General features: G+C 38.2%; 1 protein-coding gene across 1 annotated transcript; it reads left to right on the top strand.

Moving 5' to 3' along the window:
- The first annotated feature begins 2,972 nt into the window (after positions 1-2,972).
- On the top strand, positions 2,973-9,722 carry LOC121504696 (4F2 cell-surface antigen heavy chain-like). Its single transcript, XM_041779713.1, has 11 exons — positions 2,973-3,128; positions 4,232-4,443; positions 4,531-4,715; positions 5,600-5,773; positions 5,874-5,971; positions 6,076-6,212; positions 6,696-6,802; positions 7,458-7,648; positions 7,738-7,815; positions 8,776-8,989; positions 9,072-9,722. The coding sequence occupies exons 2-11, from the start codon at positions 4,247-4,249 to the stop codon at positions 9,209-9,211; spliced, it is 1,521 nt and encodes a 506-aa protein (XP_041635647.1). The 5' UTR covers positions 2,973-3,128; positions 4,232-4,246; the 3' UTR covers positions 9,212-9,722.
- Positions 9,723-18,684: the final 8,962 nt, after the last annotated feature.

Raw genomic sequence — 18,684 nt, 5'->3', positions numbered from 1 at the left:
CAGAAAGCGTTCACCCCCTTGGATGTTTTACACTTGAATTGATTAAGCACTCTATCTTTACAAGCCTTCCAGGGCTGGCTGCCAAGAAGCATCCCCACAGAATGATGCTGCCATGGTGATGCCCAGCATTTGGTGTCTCATGGCGTCTTGTCTGATGGTCAGAAAGCTCCATTTTGGACTCATCAGACCAAAGAAATTTCTTCAACTTGACCATGAAGTCTCCCACATGCCTTTTGGTGAACTCTAGTCGAGATTTAATGTGTTTTCTTCAACAGCGGCTTTTTTGCCATTCTCACATAAAGCTTTGGTGAAGAACTGGGCAACAGTTGTTGTATTCAGAGTCTCTCCCATCTCAGCTGCTGAAGCTTGGAACTCCTTCAGAGTAGTTATAGGTGTCTTGCTGGTCTCTCTCACTAGTCTCCTTCTTGCACGGTCACTCAGTCTGTGAGGACGACCTGATCTAGGCAGATGTACACATGTGCCATACTCCTTCATTTAACTGAACTCCGGGGGATGTTCAGTGCCTTGGAATCTTTTTTCTATCCATCCCCTGACTTATACTTTTTATCAACTTTTTCCCTGAGTTGCTCAGAGTGTTCTTTTGCCTTCAAGGTGTAATGGTAGCCAGCAATACTGATTAACTAGTGACTGGACTTTCCAGACACAGGTGTCTTTATACTATAATCACTTGAGACACATTCATTGTTTTCAGGTGATCCCCGTTTCAATAGTTGTTAGACTACTAGCACCAGTTGGCTGGACCTCTGTAGAATTAGGCCAGTCTCGTTAAAGGGGATAAATATCTATGCAGTCACGTAATTTACCTTACATATTTGTATTTAACTGACAATACTTTGTAAAAATCTGTTTTCACTTTGGCATTAAAGAGGGATTTTTGCAATTTTTTTGGTCAGAAAAGTCAAATTATATTGAATATAGTGAATACTTATTGTTGGCACTGTATAATAGCTGCAATAGTAGATCTAAACATATCCTGATTATTACTCAGATAAACAACTACAAAATCCTGATCCTCCTAGTCTGCCTGTAATAATTACATAAGATATATCCTATTGTGCAAACTGTAACATATTGATGTGTACTGAAACATATGACTGTACTTTATATACATGTGACAGAGATTTTATGGGTGCACTTCCTAGAAGCCCTGTAACTCTATAAAGGTCAACAGCAGCTGAGGAAGGCTGCGGAGCACAACACTCAGACAGGAAGACGTGAGATCTTTGGGCAGGCTAATCGCAAATGTTTTTCAGATCATATCACACACTGTGACACTATTACATAATACAATTTATCACCAACGACAACATACTGGGCGCCCAGGACCCCAGGCTGTGGAGGGGTTGGCCGGGGAGACATCAGGAGGGATGGGGCATGAGTCTAGCCCATGCTTGGACAATCACTATCAGGAGGCCAGAGCAGTACAGGGCCAAGGTTGACACAGCAAAGTGCTGAACCATTCTGACTTGAAGGTGTCTCTTCTCACTACTTTTCTTTCCAGAGTCTTTAAAATCTTTCTCTTCCTACCACTGCCAGACTTGTTCTGTACTGTGTGGTTCTCTCTGAATTTTTTGATGATACTTTTCACTCCTTTTGTTAGTACTTGTTAGTGAGTTTTAACCAAAGAAACTGTACTTTTACCTGAGTACAATACTGTTGTTCTTTTGAAAATATAGAATAAAGCCAAAGAATGAAACAGCTATTGTTTTCCATTATGCCCTTGGGCATGTCGTTAAGATGTGTTTTATGTGTTTAGTTGTTTCTGGATGTTGCCTGTTGCTCAGTGATCCCTGCGGAGGTTCATTTGCACGTTTCTGGTGGATTCACGCTGTTTTGTTTTTTTTATGTGAGACACACATTTGCGCCATGAGTGAACTTATCCACTAAGACTTTAAGTGGTCCTAAAGGAAACACATTGCATATTCTTCATCAGTTACTGCAGCTCTGTCAAATTGTAAAATAATTAACACTTTAGTGTGAACCGATAGAGACAATTTTAAAGTTTTAAATTTAACTCATATGAGTTCAAATAACACTGTCAATTTTCTCTGTATTTTACTGTAGCATAGAGCTGAACAACCTGGTTTGAGATCTATTCTTTTGTTTTTTGCCAAGAAGAAAAATCATACAACTTCTCAGTATCTACTTAGTACTTAAAGTAAACTTTAAATTAATGTATTTTACTTGAGTACATTTTCAAACCAGAACTTTTACCTTCACTTCAGCCATTATTAAATAGAGTAACTGTAATTTTACTTAAGCACAATAGTTCACAGTTTTTCTACCTCTGCCACTTGTTTAGTAGAGGAACCCAATAATGCAAATAAAGACTGTGTGATTAATCACACAGAAAGTTTACAGGATGTAAGGGTTAACTAGATCAATAAGAACAGAGCGGCCATCTCAGTTAATCAGAAGATTAGATGGCCTGACCAGGAGTCTACATAGATAGGCAATCCATTCATCAGTCAGTCAGCTTATGCAACTGATTGTATTATCTTAGGGTACTGGTTGCAAAACTAACAGAATTCATAAATAATATACATGACTTTACACGATAGATCTAAATAGCCTATGTTTCTGGAAATATGTCTGTAAGACGTGTTCTTCAGCCCCCATAGTTCAGTCAAAAATAAAAACACTAGCACCTTGAGGAAAACAGCTCTGAAATCCTGTATTTCTTGTTTCCTGCACAAAACTAGGGCAAGGAACAGAACTGTCTACAGCCAGACACAGTCATTAAAAGCTGGACTGTACATGACGAACCAAGCTGTGATTGATTTTTACACTAATGAGCAGTTTTATAAACCACATTTTTTTCAAAGTAGGTCAAATGATCTAATAATAACCTGAATCTGTGGTATTTAAAATCGTTGATTTGGAACATGGGTCTAATGTTGGCCTTGTTTCTTAGAAGGCAGGGGGTAGAGGGGGACCACAGAGAGAGGGGGATGAGAAAGGGAGATTAATGGGCAGTCCCAGAGTAGGCGGGGAAACCAGGGTAACTACAAATACACATCAGCCTCAGTGTAACTAGATTAGCAGACACCAAGGGATAAACCGCTGACAAAGACCAGCACGGACGGACTTTACGTTACATTTGACAGGTAATTTTGGACTTAATTCATCCAGTTTGTAGTTAAAAGGGATATTATACGCTGTTAAAACAAGTCAAACTTCTTAATAGAGTTATGAATGGAAAGTACAGTGTCGCTTACCGCCTCGTGTAGAGGATGACGTAGTATTGAAGGTTGATTTCATCATCTTTATGGAAGAAAGATTAAAAAAAACTATCAATCAGAATTTTAGGCTGCTGATAACTTGTAGTTAATATTAAACTCGGGTTGCCGTTTGAGACAAGTTTGGCGGGTATCTCTTTAGTTAACGGATATTGACATTTTAAACCAGAATAAACCGTTAAGACAACAGACTTCCGGTTTTAATACAGCATCACGCTTGTTCACGTGAAAGCTCGGAAAATGAGTAACGGAAATTTTTACATTTCAGTGGCAAACTCGGCTATATTTCTGTAATAAAATTAGCCCAATAGTTTTACTTCATGACCTATAACTAGCTCGACTCTCACGGAAAATGCTATGTGGCAAAAAGGGGAAACAATGAGCCTAAAATAGCTAGCTCCCCACTACACTCCTTCAAAATAAAACCGTCTTTGGCTTTCTTTGACCTCTTGATGAAACTGACAGATGCTATTTCATCAGACAACTGCTATAGGTATACACAACTTGAAGCAAACATTTTTAGTACTTACTGCCCATGTAAATAGTTTTTTTTAAGGGCAGGAAATGCTACGAATATAAATTTCAACACGTGGCTACTGTTACTTTTAAGGGGCAAACGTGTTTTCGAGCCTCTTCACTTACTTGTCCAAAAAGGTGTCCTGGCTAAAGCTGTTGGCTAGGAAAACTGGTTCAACAACGTTTTATTCGTGCCTTTGTAATTACTAAGCTTTGAGGAGTCTGGCTTTTGTTTCATGTTCTTAAATTGAAGGACTCTGTGCAACAGGTGTTAGTGAACAATGTAAGTGACTGAATGTCACCCTTACCTTTGTGAGTATTTGGCCCTATTTCCTCTTATTGTTTATGTGATTGGTGACTTTTTGTTGCATAGCTTTAGAGTTCAAAGCCCCCACATTTTCTCGAATGAGCCTAACTGGTCCATCTTTTATTCCCCTGTTCCATCATCTCTTCAGAACACAGATTCAACCATGAGTAAGGACACGGAGATAGACATGAAGGAAGTGGAGCTTAATGAGCTGGACCCAGAGAAGCAGCCCATGACAGGCGATGGCCAGGCCGCAGCCGGAGAGAAAAACGGCAGTGTCAAACTAAAGGTTCCCGAGGATGAGGTTACATTCACTGGCCTGTCCAAAGATGAGCTGATGAGGGTCGCTGGCACTCCAGGGTAAGATCTACATGCTGGACAATGTTTGACGGCATCAAAATTCCTCATTCATGGATTCTTTGTAACCCTCTCTTCTGTTTTGTTTAGATGGGTGCGAACCCGCTGGGTGCTTCTTGTCCTGTTTTGGCTCGGCTGGGTTGGCATGTTGGCCGGAGCCATCGTGATCATCGTCCAGGCCCCTCGCTGTAAACCCATCCCTGAGATGAACTGGTGGAACAATGGACCTCTGTACCAGATCTCTGATGTTGAAGCTTTCTCTGAGGGACTTGCAGGTAGGGAGTAAAGCGTATTTTTTAAAAATGGACCACATTTTTTCTTCTTCACACAAAGGGTGATCCCCTTTCTCCTTGCTAATTACCTCCTATTTTTTGCTAATGCTGTTACTCCCCAAAATAGGGATTTAAGATTATCCCTGCTAAGTCTTGATTTTGTAACTCACCCTTATTTCTAAAAGCTAAGTCATGTGATAAGGCCTTGGATTTCCTCAGTTCTGTGTGGCCTATTTCAGCTGCCCAGAGACCGAACTGCTGACTAGACTGACAGCGTGTGACTCAAGGTCTAAGGGCCATAAAAAGCCTCTGACTCATGTCTTTCATATCTGTTCTGTACAGATCTAAGTCAAAGGTTAGGTAACTCGTACATGTTCCTTCAATGTGCTGAAATGTAATTTTTTAAACTCAGATCACAGATGTGACTTTATGAGGCTTTTTCCCCAACACCACCCAACAAGAATAGCATCCTATTTGAATTTATGATTTTTTTTTTTTTCTTAAGAGGTTTAAGAAGTCAGAAAAAAGTAAACAAAGTGCGGCTGTTTTCAAGGGGGTAACCAGGGAGAACTCGGGTTTCAGACAGGCCTTTGGCAGAATTCCAACAACCACACGTGACATGGGGGTGTTTTCACATAAGACTTCTTTGTGCTTAGACTCCACATGGCCAACAGAGGGTGTAGAGGGGGTCATTCACATGCTCCTGCTTTGAGTCTATACCAGGCTAAAAGAGCACTTTTTCCCCTCTTCAGCTGACTCTCTAACTCCTTTACCCTGTGCCCCTGCTACCTTTCACACATCAACTCTCTGTTGTCTCTTCCCTCCATGTGAAACTTGCACCAACATGACATGTAACCTTCCATCTCCTTCCATGTATTTTTCCCCAGGCATTGAAGCAAAGTTGGACGAAATAAACCAGTTGAAGGTTAAAGGCCTTGTTCTCGGACCTTTCCACACTGTCCAGGAAAACCAGCCAGACACCTTGAATCTTGAAGAGATTGAGCCACAACACGGAGGAGAGGCTGACCTGAAAGCTGTGTTGGAGAAAGCCCACAAGAAGGGTGAGTTTTTAATAAAAATCTGCCGTCTTGGTGTACCCATTCACTCTTGTAGGACTGATCAAAGTTTAATATTTCACTCTTTAATCATTTTCTCTCTTAGGTATTTCTGTGGTGCTTGATCTGACTCCTAATTACAAGGGAGCTGCTTCCTGGTTCAGCACTACTAATGCTGAGACTGAAGTGATTGAGAAAGTCAAGGTAGGACTCCTAAACCTAGAGATTCTTTTTTCTGCCTGTCAGATCGATAAAGGTTTCATTCATTGGACTGTTCCTGGACCTAAAGTGTTCATGTTGTCTTCCAGGCTGCTGCAGAGTACTGGCTTGGTCTGGGCGTTGATGGCATCAAGATGTCTGACCTAGCTGTGGCAACAAAGTCTGCTGATTGGAATATGCTCCAGGCTGCCATCCAGGGCAACCGCACTGATGACACCAAGAAAAAGTAATCATAGCCTCCCTTTACTGGCCTATTTTCCTGTGAAATGAAGCTTTGATCAACAGTGAAACAAATTAGATATATGCTTCATTATTTTGCAATTAGGAGTGCACTTTACAAAACCTTGATCAAAAATTCTCATCCCCTTTCTATAGCAAGAGTCTTAAATTTTAAGATTGCAGGGCATATGCCTGAGAATGCTTTTGTGAAGTCTAAGCAGGCAGAGAGGTTAGGATAAAAGCATTCCAGTGCAGCAGGGGACTGTGGGTAGGTGGGAGATGGATCAACAAAGCAGCTCTCACTCACTTGTGCCAAAGCGACACCTTGTGGACAGTTTAGGCAAAGCTATAAAATTTCACACTAAGCAGGTGCACTTAAAGTTGCTGAACTGTCCAGCCAGAACCCTTTACTTTTCTCCCAACAGTTAAGACTCTTACTTTACATATACCTTGTATTGACTATGATTTTACCATATTCTCTTTCTCTCAGGGCTCTCATGGGTGTGGTTAAAGATCTTACGGCTGCAGAGGTGTCTGTGCTTGTCAACACCACTGGTGTAGATCTTGTCCTGACCGACCTGCTGAGCAAAAACGGAGGTAGGGGGTCCTGCAGATCCTTGAAAAGTCTTATTTTTCACAGTGAGAGTTCTTATACTTTAGAAGGTACATTGACTTGTCTTTATCCAATCTTTGTTTTCTAGCCATTATATGGTTCTGATCATTCTTTTTTGCATATGTACTTGTTTTAAGTAACAATTAACTTCATTTACTGCAAGGCAGCCTTTGCATAAAGATAGAATGGAGCTATGAAATGTGCAAGAAATGGTCAAATATAGGCAATTTTGGAAAAAAAACTCTTTACCCTACACCATTTGAAATTTTATGAATCAGCCCTGGTCTAGTGTACCGAGAAATCCCATGTCTCTCATTTTTGACCGTTTGCTGTGCAAAATATTCAGGTTATTGAAGTGTCTTAAATTTGATTTTGAAAAATTGCAGGAACCCTGTGCATATATATAGAGTGTTAATCTTCTGACTGAGGCAGCTTGATATGTTCCAGAGCAAAAATATTTTATCTTACTAGACAAAAGACATCCATTCAAACCATCACTCATTCATAATTTTTTAGAGTTTCCCCTCTCGAGTATATTTTTCCAAATCTCCCATGCTGCTTTTCGCTCTGACACAAATGGTCATTGTTGTGTTTTTAAAAACTGTGCAAAGTTTGTGAACTGCTGGTATTAATTTGCAGGTAAGGAGCGCATCCAGGCCATGGACACCCTCAACTCTCAGCAGAGAAGCGTGGGCTGGGGTCTCGGTGCTGCCCAAAAGGATCAGATCTCAAAAGCTACAGGTCTGATCCATCTTTACCAGCTCTTGTTGTTCACCATGCCTGGAACTCCAGTGTTTACCTACGGCGATGAGATCGGCCTGTCTGCAGCGGTGAGCTTGAATACAGTGTAGATGATTCTGTTTTTCTGTGAACATCAGCGGTGTTTCAGGATGTAAGCATATGTGTTTTCTCCTATCAGGGTGCAGAGTCTCCTAAGATGGTTTGGGGCCTAGAGAAGAAACCCGCTGAAGGTGCTGCTGTTAATGAGACTGCTGAGGTAAGAGAGTGTTCATCGAAAATGTTAAAGAATTTCTAGGATTATTAATTCCTTTATCTCTTAAGGCCCTGCATGCACATTTGAGGATATTGGCATGGCGATAATTCCTGCTATTGGAACTTTTGAGATCAGAATGTCCATTGATGTTTAAGTACTTTGCTTGAAATGTTTTCTGTTCATATATTCAGGGGAATGTGCTAGGAAATTATCACATATTTTCATAAAAATTTAGGGGATTTGCTTTTATATTTTGAGAGTTTAATTAGAAGATAAGATTAAGGGAAAGTTGCTTTGGATTTTTGCTTTTTGCATCTTGATTGGAATTTGGGAAATTAGAATTTTATGGGATTTTTTTTTTTAATTTTTTGGGCATTTTTCAAAGCAAATCTATTTATTTGTAAATTTTGGGGAATTGGATCGAGAATTGGGGGTGGGATTTTCCTATTAAGTTTCAGGAATTGACATGAAAACTCTCAGGGATTTTTTTAAATATGTTCCTGTCCTTTTCACAGAATTTTGAGGAATGCTTTCACCATTTTTGGAGAGTCTGCTTAGAAATTTTAGGGGCAGATTTTCTTTTTGGGGAATTTGCACAAAATTTCCCAAATTTTACATGGCATTTTTGGAGTACTTTTTGTTCTAAATTTTAGGCTTAATATTAAAGTTTCACTGAAAGATATGAGGACTATTTAAAGAAATTTTGGGGTACTTTTTTTTGGGATACTTTAAAATACATCAGAATTTTCACAGAAAATTTTCAGTCATTTCTCTTAAATTTTAAGGATTTGTTTGCCTTTTTAGAAAGTAAAATTCCCCAGAAATTCCTGTTGAAAGACAAGGCTGATATTTTAACTTATCAGGTCCTACTTATCCCAAATAACAGGGAGAAACTAAAAATTCGCTCCAAACAAAAGCTCAGGTTGAGGAGGTTAATAATGTCCTGTTTTCTCACATCAACAGGCTGAGCGTGAGAAGCGACTCGCCATAAAGAAATGGTTCAAATCTCTTAGCGAGCTACGAGGCAAAGAGCGCTCTCTCCTCCATGGTGACTACTACAGTCTCTACTCCTCCAATTCCTCCATTGCTTTCCTGCGTCTGTGGGACCAGAGCGAAAGATACATAACAGGTGCTAACTGGGGAGCGACACCTGAGAAGCTCACACTCACACCTCAAGGTAAGCTCATCTTTGAAAGAAATGTTGTGTAGCGGGAGTTTACGGTTCTTTTCATCTAACGGCGTGATCTTGGTTCTCGCAGAAGGAGTGGAGTTACCAGAAACAGCCGAGGTGAAGATGTCAACTGATGAAAACTTTAAGGCGGACTCCAGTGTGAGCCTAAACGACATCACTCTACAGCCTGGACAAGCCATCCTGCTGAAGTTTCCTTATTCAGGCTAAAGATGGCGCCAAAATATAGACGAGCCACCTAGACATAAGAGTCACTGATAGGTAGCTCCTTAGAAATGTGTAAGCTGTTTTAGTGGAGGAGGTAGGACTTAGTGAGTTTATTTGGTCAGAACTGAATTAGGTCAATGAAAATTTGCCATCAAGAAAAATGGTCAGTAAAAACTAAGTTTTCACTAAGTTAACATTTTTTAATTGGTTGTTTTTTTGTGTGTGCAAATATGCAGTCACAGAGACATGCACTCATCAGTTGAGCCTTTTTTTAATCTTAAATTCTGACTGTCAAATTATTAGACATTCCACTCATTGTTCTGGGCATTCCTTTAGCAGTGTAGGATTTATTTAATTGCATTTTAAGATTTGTTTTTCTTTTTTTTGCCACAAAAGAAATGAACTTTGAATGTATGTGGAGACTTGTTTTTTTAAGAATGCTACATGACAAAATGGTTTTGAATGGCTGTTGAGAAAACTGAGAAGAATAAACAGAGTTCTGTCCTGACTCCTACACATTTGTTCTGTTTTTATTCTTCTTAAAGCGTGAGCAAACTTTTATGTCTAAGATGATATCAGACGAGACGTTCACTATTTTCAGAGAGTACAGGTGTGGGTTAAGTGTGTCACAGATGTTCAGAGAGGAAGCAGCTCTCGTCATCATCAGATAGACTTTGTCAGTGCATCCTCGCTTCTTAATTTACACTGCACGTACCTACAAGTGTCACTTAATGGCTCAGAGATCTACTGATTTAAAGGAGCTACTGTCATCATTTCCAGGGATATGTATTTAAAGTGGCAGAACATTTTTCAACTTCTAAGCAAAAATAATTAAAAATACCTTGAAACACAAATGTATTTCATGCACATAGCACCTTTCAGACACATTCAATTGCAGCTCAAAGTGCTGCACAAGAGAGCAGAAAAAGTGATTTAGCACCCACCACCAGGAGAATGCAGGCATTTGTGAGCAGTGTCGGGTGAATTTGCTCAGCTTACTAGAGCATAAAGTAGACCCCTTTTTTTCTGCTTGTTCCTACTGAATTTATGAAGCCGAGCAGACCTACCCCCTCCTCTCTGTGTCAGAGTTGCAGGCAGCTGTGTGCTGGGATGGTTTGACTCCGTATTACGCAGAGAAGTTCTTCATTGTAACAAGTACATCTGCATAAGGAAGCAATATCTTGCATGTCCCAATTCCAATAAAATATTAAAAAGCCTGAATTTTGCCTGAGACTGCAGAGAATTTGCAAAAAATCTTAAATCCTACTGAGTCTAAAACTTACCATGCAGAAAAAAGCTATCAATATTACAGCGCCTCTGTAGGAAGCACAGCAAACGTTTGCACGGTCAAGTACAGGTAGAAAAATGAGCAACAGTTAGGATATTTCTGCAACAGCTCCCTCTTATTGAATACTATAAGCCTTGATTTTTATATAATACTTAATGGAATGATTTTGCAAAATATTTTTCCAGTAACAGTTAACCCCTTAAAGCCTGAAAACACAAAAAATAGCAAGAAAATTCTCAGTTTTTGGGAGTGAAATGTTTATTTAACGTTCTACTGTAATACAAAAAAGAAAGCATTACATAAAAGTTAATATATCTATTCTTTAAATCACATTTGATACATTAGGCATTTTTGATAACTGATAATCCACTTGAGTGCATTTTTTAAATCATTTATCAGATTGTACTCTAAAGATTTTTAAGTACTTCATTGATCATATTGATTAGATAGAGGTGTCACAAAGGTATGTATCAAATTTGCTACAATATGCTTTAAAGGGTTAAAAAGCACGCATATCCCAAAGAGTTAAGTATCGGGTGCTGGATGAAAAGTCTCAGGCAAGGCAGGAATGAAATTCAGAAATCAGACCTCTGTCTGATGAAGGGCTCGGCCCGAAATGTCACATATGTGTTGATAATCTTAATTAAACATGCTTCAGAGCAGTCCCTGGTGTACAGACTTGATTTTTCTGGGTTGATTTCTTGATTTGATACAATTATAAAAGATGAATGGTTAAAATAATGTGAAACTCAAAGGTAAAGCAAAAAATTATGAATTGATGAAAACAATAAACATTGAAATGTTAAAATATAATGAAACAATGTTTTAAAAAAGTGTGCATCTAGAAATATAAATGAATTAAAGTACTGAATTAATGAAGGTGTTTCGGTGAAATTGTATTGAAGAGATTAAAACCCTAATATTATTTCTTAAAGTTTTTTTTCTTTTGTCCTTTATACAGTGTACCCACAGTGCTAAATTGACAAATATTATTATACATTATATTGATTAAATAGAGGCATCAACTGTGCTACATATCACCAAATTTGGGCAACTATAACCAAAAAAATGTCTTTGTCCTATAACATTGGACATTTCATCAACAGTGCACCAACGGTACTGAAAAGCCTTTCATGCCCTTCATCTTTTACATTTTGCTGCAAAAATTGGTTTTACTTTATCCCAATTTAGGTCTTAAAAGGGACTAAAAGTGTTCATTTTGACAGCTATTTTTAATTTTAATCTCAGTCTTCAGATTACATGCATTTTAGTTTAGTCACATTTTAGTCATTTCTACCCTTTATGGTTTTAATCTATGAAAACTCAAAAACATTTTAGTCTAGTTTTAGTCTTTGCTTTCAGTCCAAGCATTTGTTCTCTTACCTGAATCTGGTACCAAGTCATGGTAGTGTGTTCTCTGCACCCTGCCAACCTGGGGTCCCTGCTTTCTACAGCTGAGAGGCAGAATAGATACAGATGCTTGTATTTGGACAGACGTACCCCCAGAGAAGAAATATCATGGACTGAGAATGTCCAACCAAAACTAAATTACATTTTAGTCTAGTTTCAGTCATCTTATCGAAAACTAAACTTACTTTTAGTCAGTTTTAGTCAGCGGAGATCTCTACAGTCTTAGTCTAGTCTTTCTCATGGGAAAAAGGCAGTCAATGCACATTTTAAATAATAGTTTTAGTCGACAAAATTAACACTGTGAAATAATCTTAAATTAGATTTTCAAGTGTGTATGAAATAGAGGTAAGATGTGCTTTTACACACAGGGACAAAATTGTTGGTACTCTTCCATTAAAGAAAGAGAAATGCGTGTCCATAATGTTCTTTCTAATCTCCTGGGACAACTGTCTCCTTAGCTTTCTGTGGTCCAGTGTGGTAAACACCATGATACCAAACAGCACAGTGACTACTCTCCACCCTTCAAACAGGCAGACTGATTACAAGTTTGAAGACACCTGTAATGCTAATTAGAGGACACAGACACACTTTAGTTCAACATGTCCCTATGGTCAAATTATTTTTTTGATTTACCATCAATTTTGATCATCTGTCTCAAGGCCAGTTTCATTTGTTTAAAAAAAAAAAAAAAAAAAAAAAAAAATATATATATATATATATATATATATATATATATATTCTGTTGAACCACAGTTCAAAAGCAAAGTCTGATTTTCATTACTTAATTTTCTTTTTTTTTTTAATTCTTACTTGTGTCAGTTTCAAGTTATTTTAATAACCATTGTTGGTTTTTCTTTAACGGAAGGGAGCCAACATTTCTATCCACATGTGTAAGTACTATGCTCCTAACACTAGAAATTTGCTTTAAAATTTTGAAGATAGCCCCAAAAATACCACTGAGACAATTTCAAGTTTTAATCTCTAATTTGGTAAACCTAAATGTTTTTGCTTTTAGCTGTTTTTTTCTGTGTCATCAGGGGTTTTATCTCTTGTCCTATCTATTCTGGTTTTGCTGTTTTACCTGTTACATAAATCAATCAGTTAATTGATCTTTATTTATAAGATAATACTTTTTTGATGCCCAGAGGGGGAATTCGGCCATTGCAGCATCACAACAAAGGAGAAAGGTTGTAAAACACAGTAGAAATGAATATGAATAAGCAGCATAAATAAAAACTAACTAAATAAAAGGGACAGTAGGTATAAACAGTTGACATCTTGTGCAGTCAATAGAAAGTCAAGTGACACGCTTTTGTGCAAAGTGACATGGTACACAGACAAGCAGAATTATTACAGAGCAGCAGTATGATGACAAATTGTCCAATAAGATCAGTATGTTATATGTGCAATATGAAGGAGCAAGATCAATACAAAGTTGTACAGATAATAGGGTATCATCCTAGCCTTAATATATGAATATTATTATCATGTATGGATATTAAAGAAATAGAAAAAGCATGTGTGAGTAAAAAGTTAAGGTGTAAAATATAACATCATAACATAATATATGCAGTATTTATGGCATAATGAGTGAGTATATTTTGAGTATAGAATAAATAGATTAAATAAGTACCTATACTTAAAGATCATTGAAGGGGCATCACTCATTTACAATGATGACGAGTCAATTACAAAAAATATTCAAAGACTATAAAATATTTATAAACAGAAGAGAGACTGATGAGAAGAAATTAACCTAAACATAGCAAGAGCAAAAGGTCTGAATGATTAAGATGGATCAAAATACAGTTAGAAAGTAAAAGCAAAAATGGATTAAATGGTTTAAAAGTGCAAAGATCAAAATAGTTTAAAAGAATGTAAAACAGTGCACTGAAATAAAACAACTTCTAATAAAAGGTTACAAATGTTTTCTTTTTTATCTTCAGTCTTGAGAATGGGAGTTCTGTGTTTTCAGAGGATTTGAATAAAATAAATGAAGATAATGATGAGAAGAGGACTGTAACTATAGGAAACTACTGTAACTGTCGTGTTTTCAATGTTTCAGTGACAGGATCTGTTTGCTTTTAAAATGGGAAATTCCTTTTCTGACAGGTTCAGCTGAAAAAGCAGCGAGGGCAGGAGAGAGGCTGCAGTAATCTTCAGCCATCAGTTTTTAATATCTGTTTTGTGATTGTGCTCCATATATAAACCACATTCTTTTTTATTTGTTTCATTATCAGCTTGTTTGTCAGAGAAAATACATAGACACTGTCGGATTTAATTACTGTGCACATTCTTACCTTTTCCTTTAGAAAAACTCAAGGTTATTCAACTCTTTTTAATCCCAAATGAACCAAAACGCAGCCTGAGCTGCTAACCATGTCACCCCTGTTACCGGCTTGACATGAAACAGTTTTCACTTTCATGCAGTGATTTGGAACGTAATGTTCAAATATACAGTATTGTAGTAATCATACACTGATTTAGTGATACATTTGTGCTCTCAGAGAGTCCTGTATCATCTGTCAGCTGGTTTAAATCATAGTTTTACCGCCATCCTTAACAACTACTGTACTGAAATGTACATCAGAACCATTTTTTCCTTTCTTTTTTGTAATTTCATGACCTTTTAGATAGTTTTTTTTATCATTTAAAAGAGTCTGACCATAATGGTTGGGAGCCACAACACAAAACTTCTGTAAGAATGGACATATAAAGAAATTAGCACTAAAATAAAATGCTGCTAACCCACATAGGCATTAAAAATGCAGTCGCTACAGTGATATGCTCTTGTCAAAGAGGACTGCCTGCATTATGAGCCTTTTAGATGGTCTGTCTTTGGACTAGATATGCAACATTTGGGTTTTGTGAAAATTATAAGATCATTCTAACCACAATCCAAGAAGTTTGGGACAGTATTGATAAAAGGCTGGAAAGCTTGTGAAAGAAAACACCTGGTGTAAAGTGGCTATTAATGAGATTAACAGGCAACAGGTTAGAAAAAGACAGAGAGTAAAAATAGCATCCCAGATAATCCTGGCTCGGCTCGTCCTTCGGTTTAAATGGAGAAAGAGCTCAGCGCTAAAAGCGCAGAGTGTCTCAACATTATTGGAAAAAGGGTTGGAAATGATTTCTTCTGATTTTAAAATGTTGTTTCTATCTTTTGAAAGTACAATGCTTGGTTATTAATCGAGTAATTACTGTGTATTTACATCTAAAACAGGGATTATCACTACTCTCCTGCTTCTAACAGGTGTCACTGAATTAAATTCTTCCTCATTTGAAATTTCACATAAAACCACCCTTTTGACAAAAATGTCACTCAGTCACAGATGAAACTAAACTCTCAGTGGAGTTTCAGGGTCTCGTCACAATACCGGGCCGCCGTGTCTCTGTGGTATCACAGGGGAGGTTTGAAGTCGATCATACCGGGAATCAGAGCCCGTCACAGCACATCTCTGCTCACCCCACACCGCTCTGAAACCCGACCACGGTCTCACCCACCGTCATGTAAACTCATGACTGACTCTCAGTCTGACTCTGACTCTGACACACACCTTTTACACCAGTCTGACATGAAAATACATGACCTTTCATTCACTTTCAAGGAGCACTGTAGAGAATGACATGATCTTTTACACTAAATACAGCACTGTTAGCCACGCTCACCTGTCAGCTCAGCATCTGAAGCACTTGAAGTTTACAGCTCAGGCTGAAAAGCTTCTGTCAAAAACAAATAAAGGAGAACAACACTCAATATACAAACTCTGAAGATATAATGTTATATTAAATAAGACTAAATGTATTTTTCTCTGTTAAGAGGAACAAAAATCCCACCAGCACTAAATTTAGAGTGGTTAGATGAAAGCCTCTCCTCAGTGCAAAACTGAGTATAAAGACACCTGTGTCTGGAAGGTCCAGCCACTGGTTAATCAGTATTCCTGGCTACCATTACACCATGAAGGCAAAGGAACACTCCAAAAGGTTATTGAAAAGTAGAAGTCAGGGGATGGGTACAATATTTTTTCCAAGCCACTGTACATCCCCTGGAGTTCAGTTAAATCCATCATCAAGAGGGAGAGACTACTCTGAAGAAGTAACAAGCTTCAGCAGCTGAGATTGGAGAGACTCTGCATACAACAAATGTCGCCTGGGTTCTTCACCAGTCAAAGCTTTATGGGAGAGTAGCAAAAGAAAGCCACTGTTGAAGAAAACTCTGATTAAATCTTTTTTAAAAAGTTGGTCAAAAGTCATGTTGGAGACTCCACAGTCAAGTAGAAGAAAGTTCTCTGGTCTGATGAGAGAAAAATGGTCGGACAAGTCGCTAACCACTGCACATCAACACAAACACACCATCCCCACTGTGAAGCACGACGGTGGCAGCATCATGCCGTGGGGATGCTTTTTAGCAGCCGGCCCTGTAAGGCTTGTAAAGGTAGAAGATAAAATGAATGCAGCAAAATATAGGAAAATCCTGGAGGACAACCTTATTCAGTCTGCAAGAAAACTACCTCTTGGGAAAGGATTTCTTTTCCAGCAAGACAATGACCCAGAGCATACAGCAAAAGCTACACAGAAATGGTTTAAAGACAAGGTGAATGTTCTTGAGTGTTGAGTCAAAGCCCAGACCTCAATCCAATATTGTTTACACCCGATCCCCATGTAACCTGACAGAGCTTCAGCAGTTTTGCAAAGATAAATTTAGTAAAATTACAGTGTCCAGATGTGCAAGCCTGACTGAGACCTATCCACACAGACTCAGCGCTGTGATTGCAGCCAAAGGTGACTCTACTAAACACTGATTTGAAGGGGGTGGAGATTTATTAAGTCACTTATTTTACATTAAATATTTTTATCTAATTGACCTAAATTTACCTTGTAGAAATCTGTTTTCACCTTGACATTACAGATGTTTTTATATATATTTTTAAAGCCAAATTACATTGATCATTGATTCATAAAATCAGTGAAAGGGTAAAACATGCAAGGGAGTGAAAACTTTTTATAGGCACTGTACTTGCCAACAGGAAGGACAGAAACAGTGCAGACGCTTCATGGAGTTTCCTTTTTCTTTCTTTCTTTTTTGTTACAACAGAAGAGAAAGAAAATAATTATGGATTACTATAATGAAAAAGGTAACTAACCATGGATTGATCGAATTGTAAAACTAATGTGTTATGTTACACGTTACAAACAAAAAGAAATCTGAGTACCCCAACATTGGTTTCAACCTTGTCAGCCATTATTAAGCAAGCTATATTAGCATAGTTTGAAATCAGCTAGGGAAAATGATGGGGAAAAATGACTTTCTTGCCTTAAAATAATGTTTTATCTCAATCAAATTCATAAATGCCTGTTTCCAGCCCTGAAAAGCACCATGTGGGATCAGTGAGGAAGTGGGTAAACACTTAAATTATCATATAACTTACCGGATGGGTGGAAGTGATGGCGTTACAGCTCTCTTTGTGTTACAACCATACAGTGCAAGTTAGCTGTGTAGTCCAGCTTAGTCTTTGGCTAAGCTAACATAAAGTCATGACTGCTGTCATACATTTACCAAACAGAAGTGATCGTTCCTACACTCCTAAATCCTTTGCCTTATTTTTCAGGTAGTCTTGATTTTTGCACATTTTTCACACTTAAATGTCTCACATTATCAAACAAATTTTAGTATTAGACAAAGAGTATCTGAATAATTTTTTTTTTAAAAGCAGTCTTTAAGTGATGATTTCAGAACACAGATGGCCTAATGGTTAGGTTGCGTCCCATGCATGTGGTCAGTCCAGGTTCAAGTCTGACCTGTGGCCCTTTTCCTCATATGTCATTCACCACTCTCTTATCCCTGTTTCTTGCTCTATCCACTGTTCTATCTCTCAAATAAAGGCAAAAAATCCCCCAAAATAAAACTCTAAATAATGATATTATTAATTAAGGAAAAAACCAGAGCCTGTCTGGCCCTATGTGAAAAGGTAGTTACCCCCTAAACCCTAATAACTGGTTGTTCCATCCTTGGCAATGACAACTGCGAGCATGCGTTCGCGATAAATGTCAGTAAGTCTATCAATTTGCTGTGGAGGAATTTCAGCCAACTCTTCTTTGCAGAGTTGTTTTAATTCAGCCATAATAGACTTTTGTTTTTGTTTTGTTTTTTTTTAGCATGAACGGCTTGTTTGAGGTCATGCCACAGCATCTCAATCAGATTTAAGTGTGGACTCTGACTAGACCACTCCAGAACCTTCATTTTGTGTTTTAAAGCCATTCTGAGGTGGATTTGCTGCTTTGTTTTGGATTATTACCCTGAGCTTAAGGTCACAAACTGATGGCTGGCTCTCCCTCAGGAGTTTCTGGTAGACAGCAGAATTCATGGCTCCATCAATTACAGCAAGTCAAAGTGGCCCCAGACCATCACACTACCATCACCGTATTTGACTGTTGGTGTGATATTGTTTAAAGTTTTTTTCCATTTGTGGATAATGGCTCTGACACTGACCTTAAGTGAGTCAAGTGAGGCCTACGTGTCTTTAGGTGTTCTCCTAGGTTCTTTTGTGACCTCCTGGATGAATCAATAATGCACTCATAGAGTAATTTTGGTCTGCCGGTCACTCCTGGGAAGGTTCGCCACCATTCAAACTTTTCTCCATTTGTGGATTATGACTCTCACATTGATCTTAAGTGAGTCAAGTGAGGCCTGCAGGTTTTTAGATGTCCTGGGTTACTTCGTTACCTCCTGGATGTGTTGTTGATGCGCTCATGGAGTCATTTTTTGTAGGTCAGCCAC

This window comes from Cheilinus undulatus, linkage group 22 (assembly GCF_018320785.1).
Source record: "Cheilinus undulatus linkage group 22, ASM1832078v1, whole genome shotgun sequence".
NCBI lineage: Eukaryota > Metazoa > Chordata > Actinopteri > Labriformes > Labridae > Cheilinus > Cheilinus undulatus.
Note: the sequence above shows the minus strand (reverse complement) of the source record. Positions and strands in the feature narration are given on the sequence as shown.

Coding starts and splice junctions, on each gene's coding strand:
- LOC121504696 (XM_041779713.1), top strand. CDS start 4,247: ATGAGTAAGGACACGGAGATAGACATGAAGGAAGTGGAGCTTAATGAG. Junction 4,716..5,599: donor TTTCTCTGAGGGACTTGCAG/GTAGGGAGTAAA, acceptor ATTTTTCCCCAG/GCATTGAAGCAAAGTTGGAC. Junction 5,972..6,075: donor AAGTGATTGAGAAAGTCAAG/GTAGGACTCCTA, acceptor GTTGTCTTCCAG/GCTGCTGCAGAGTACTGGCT.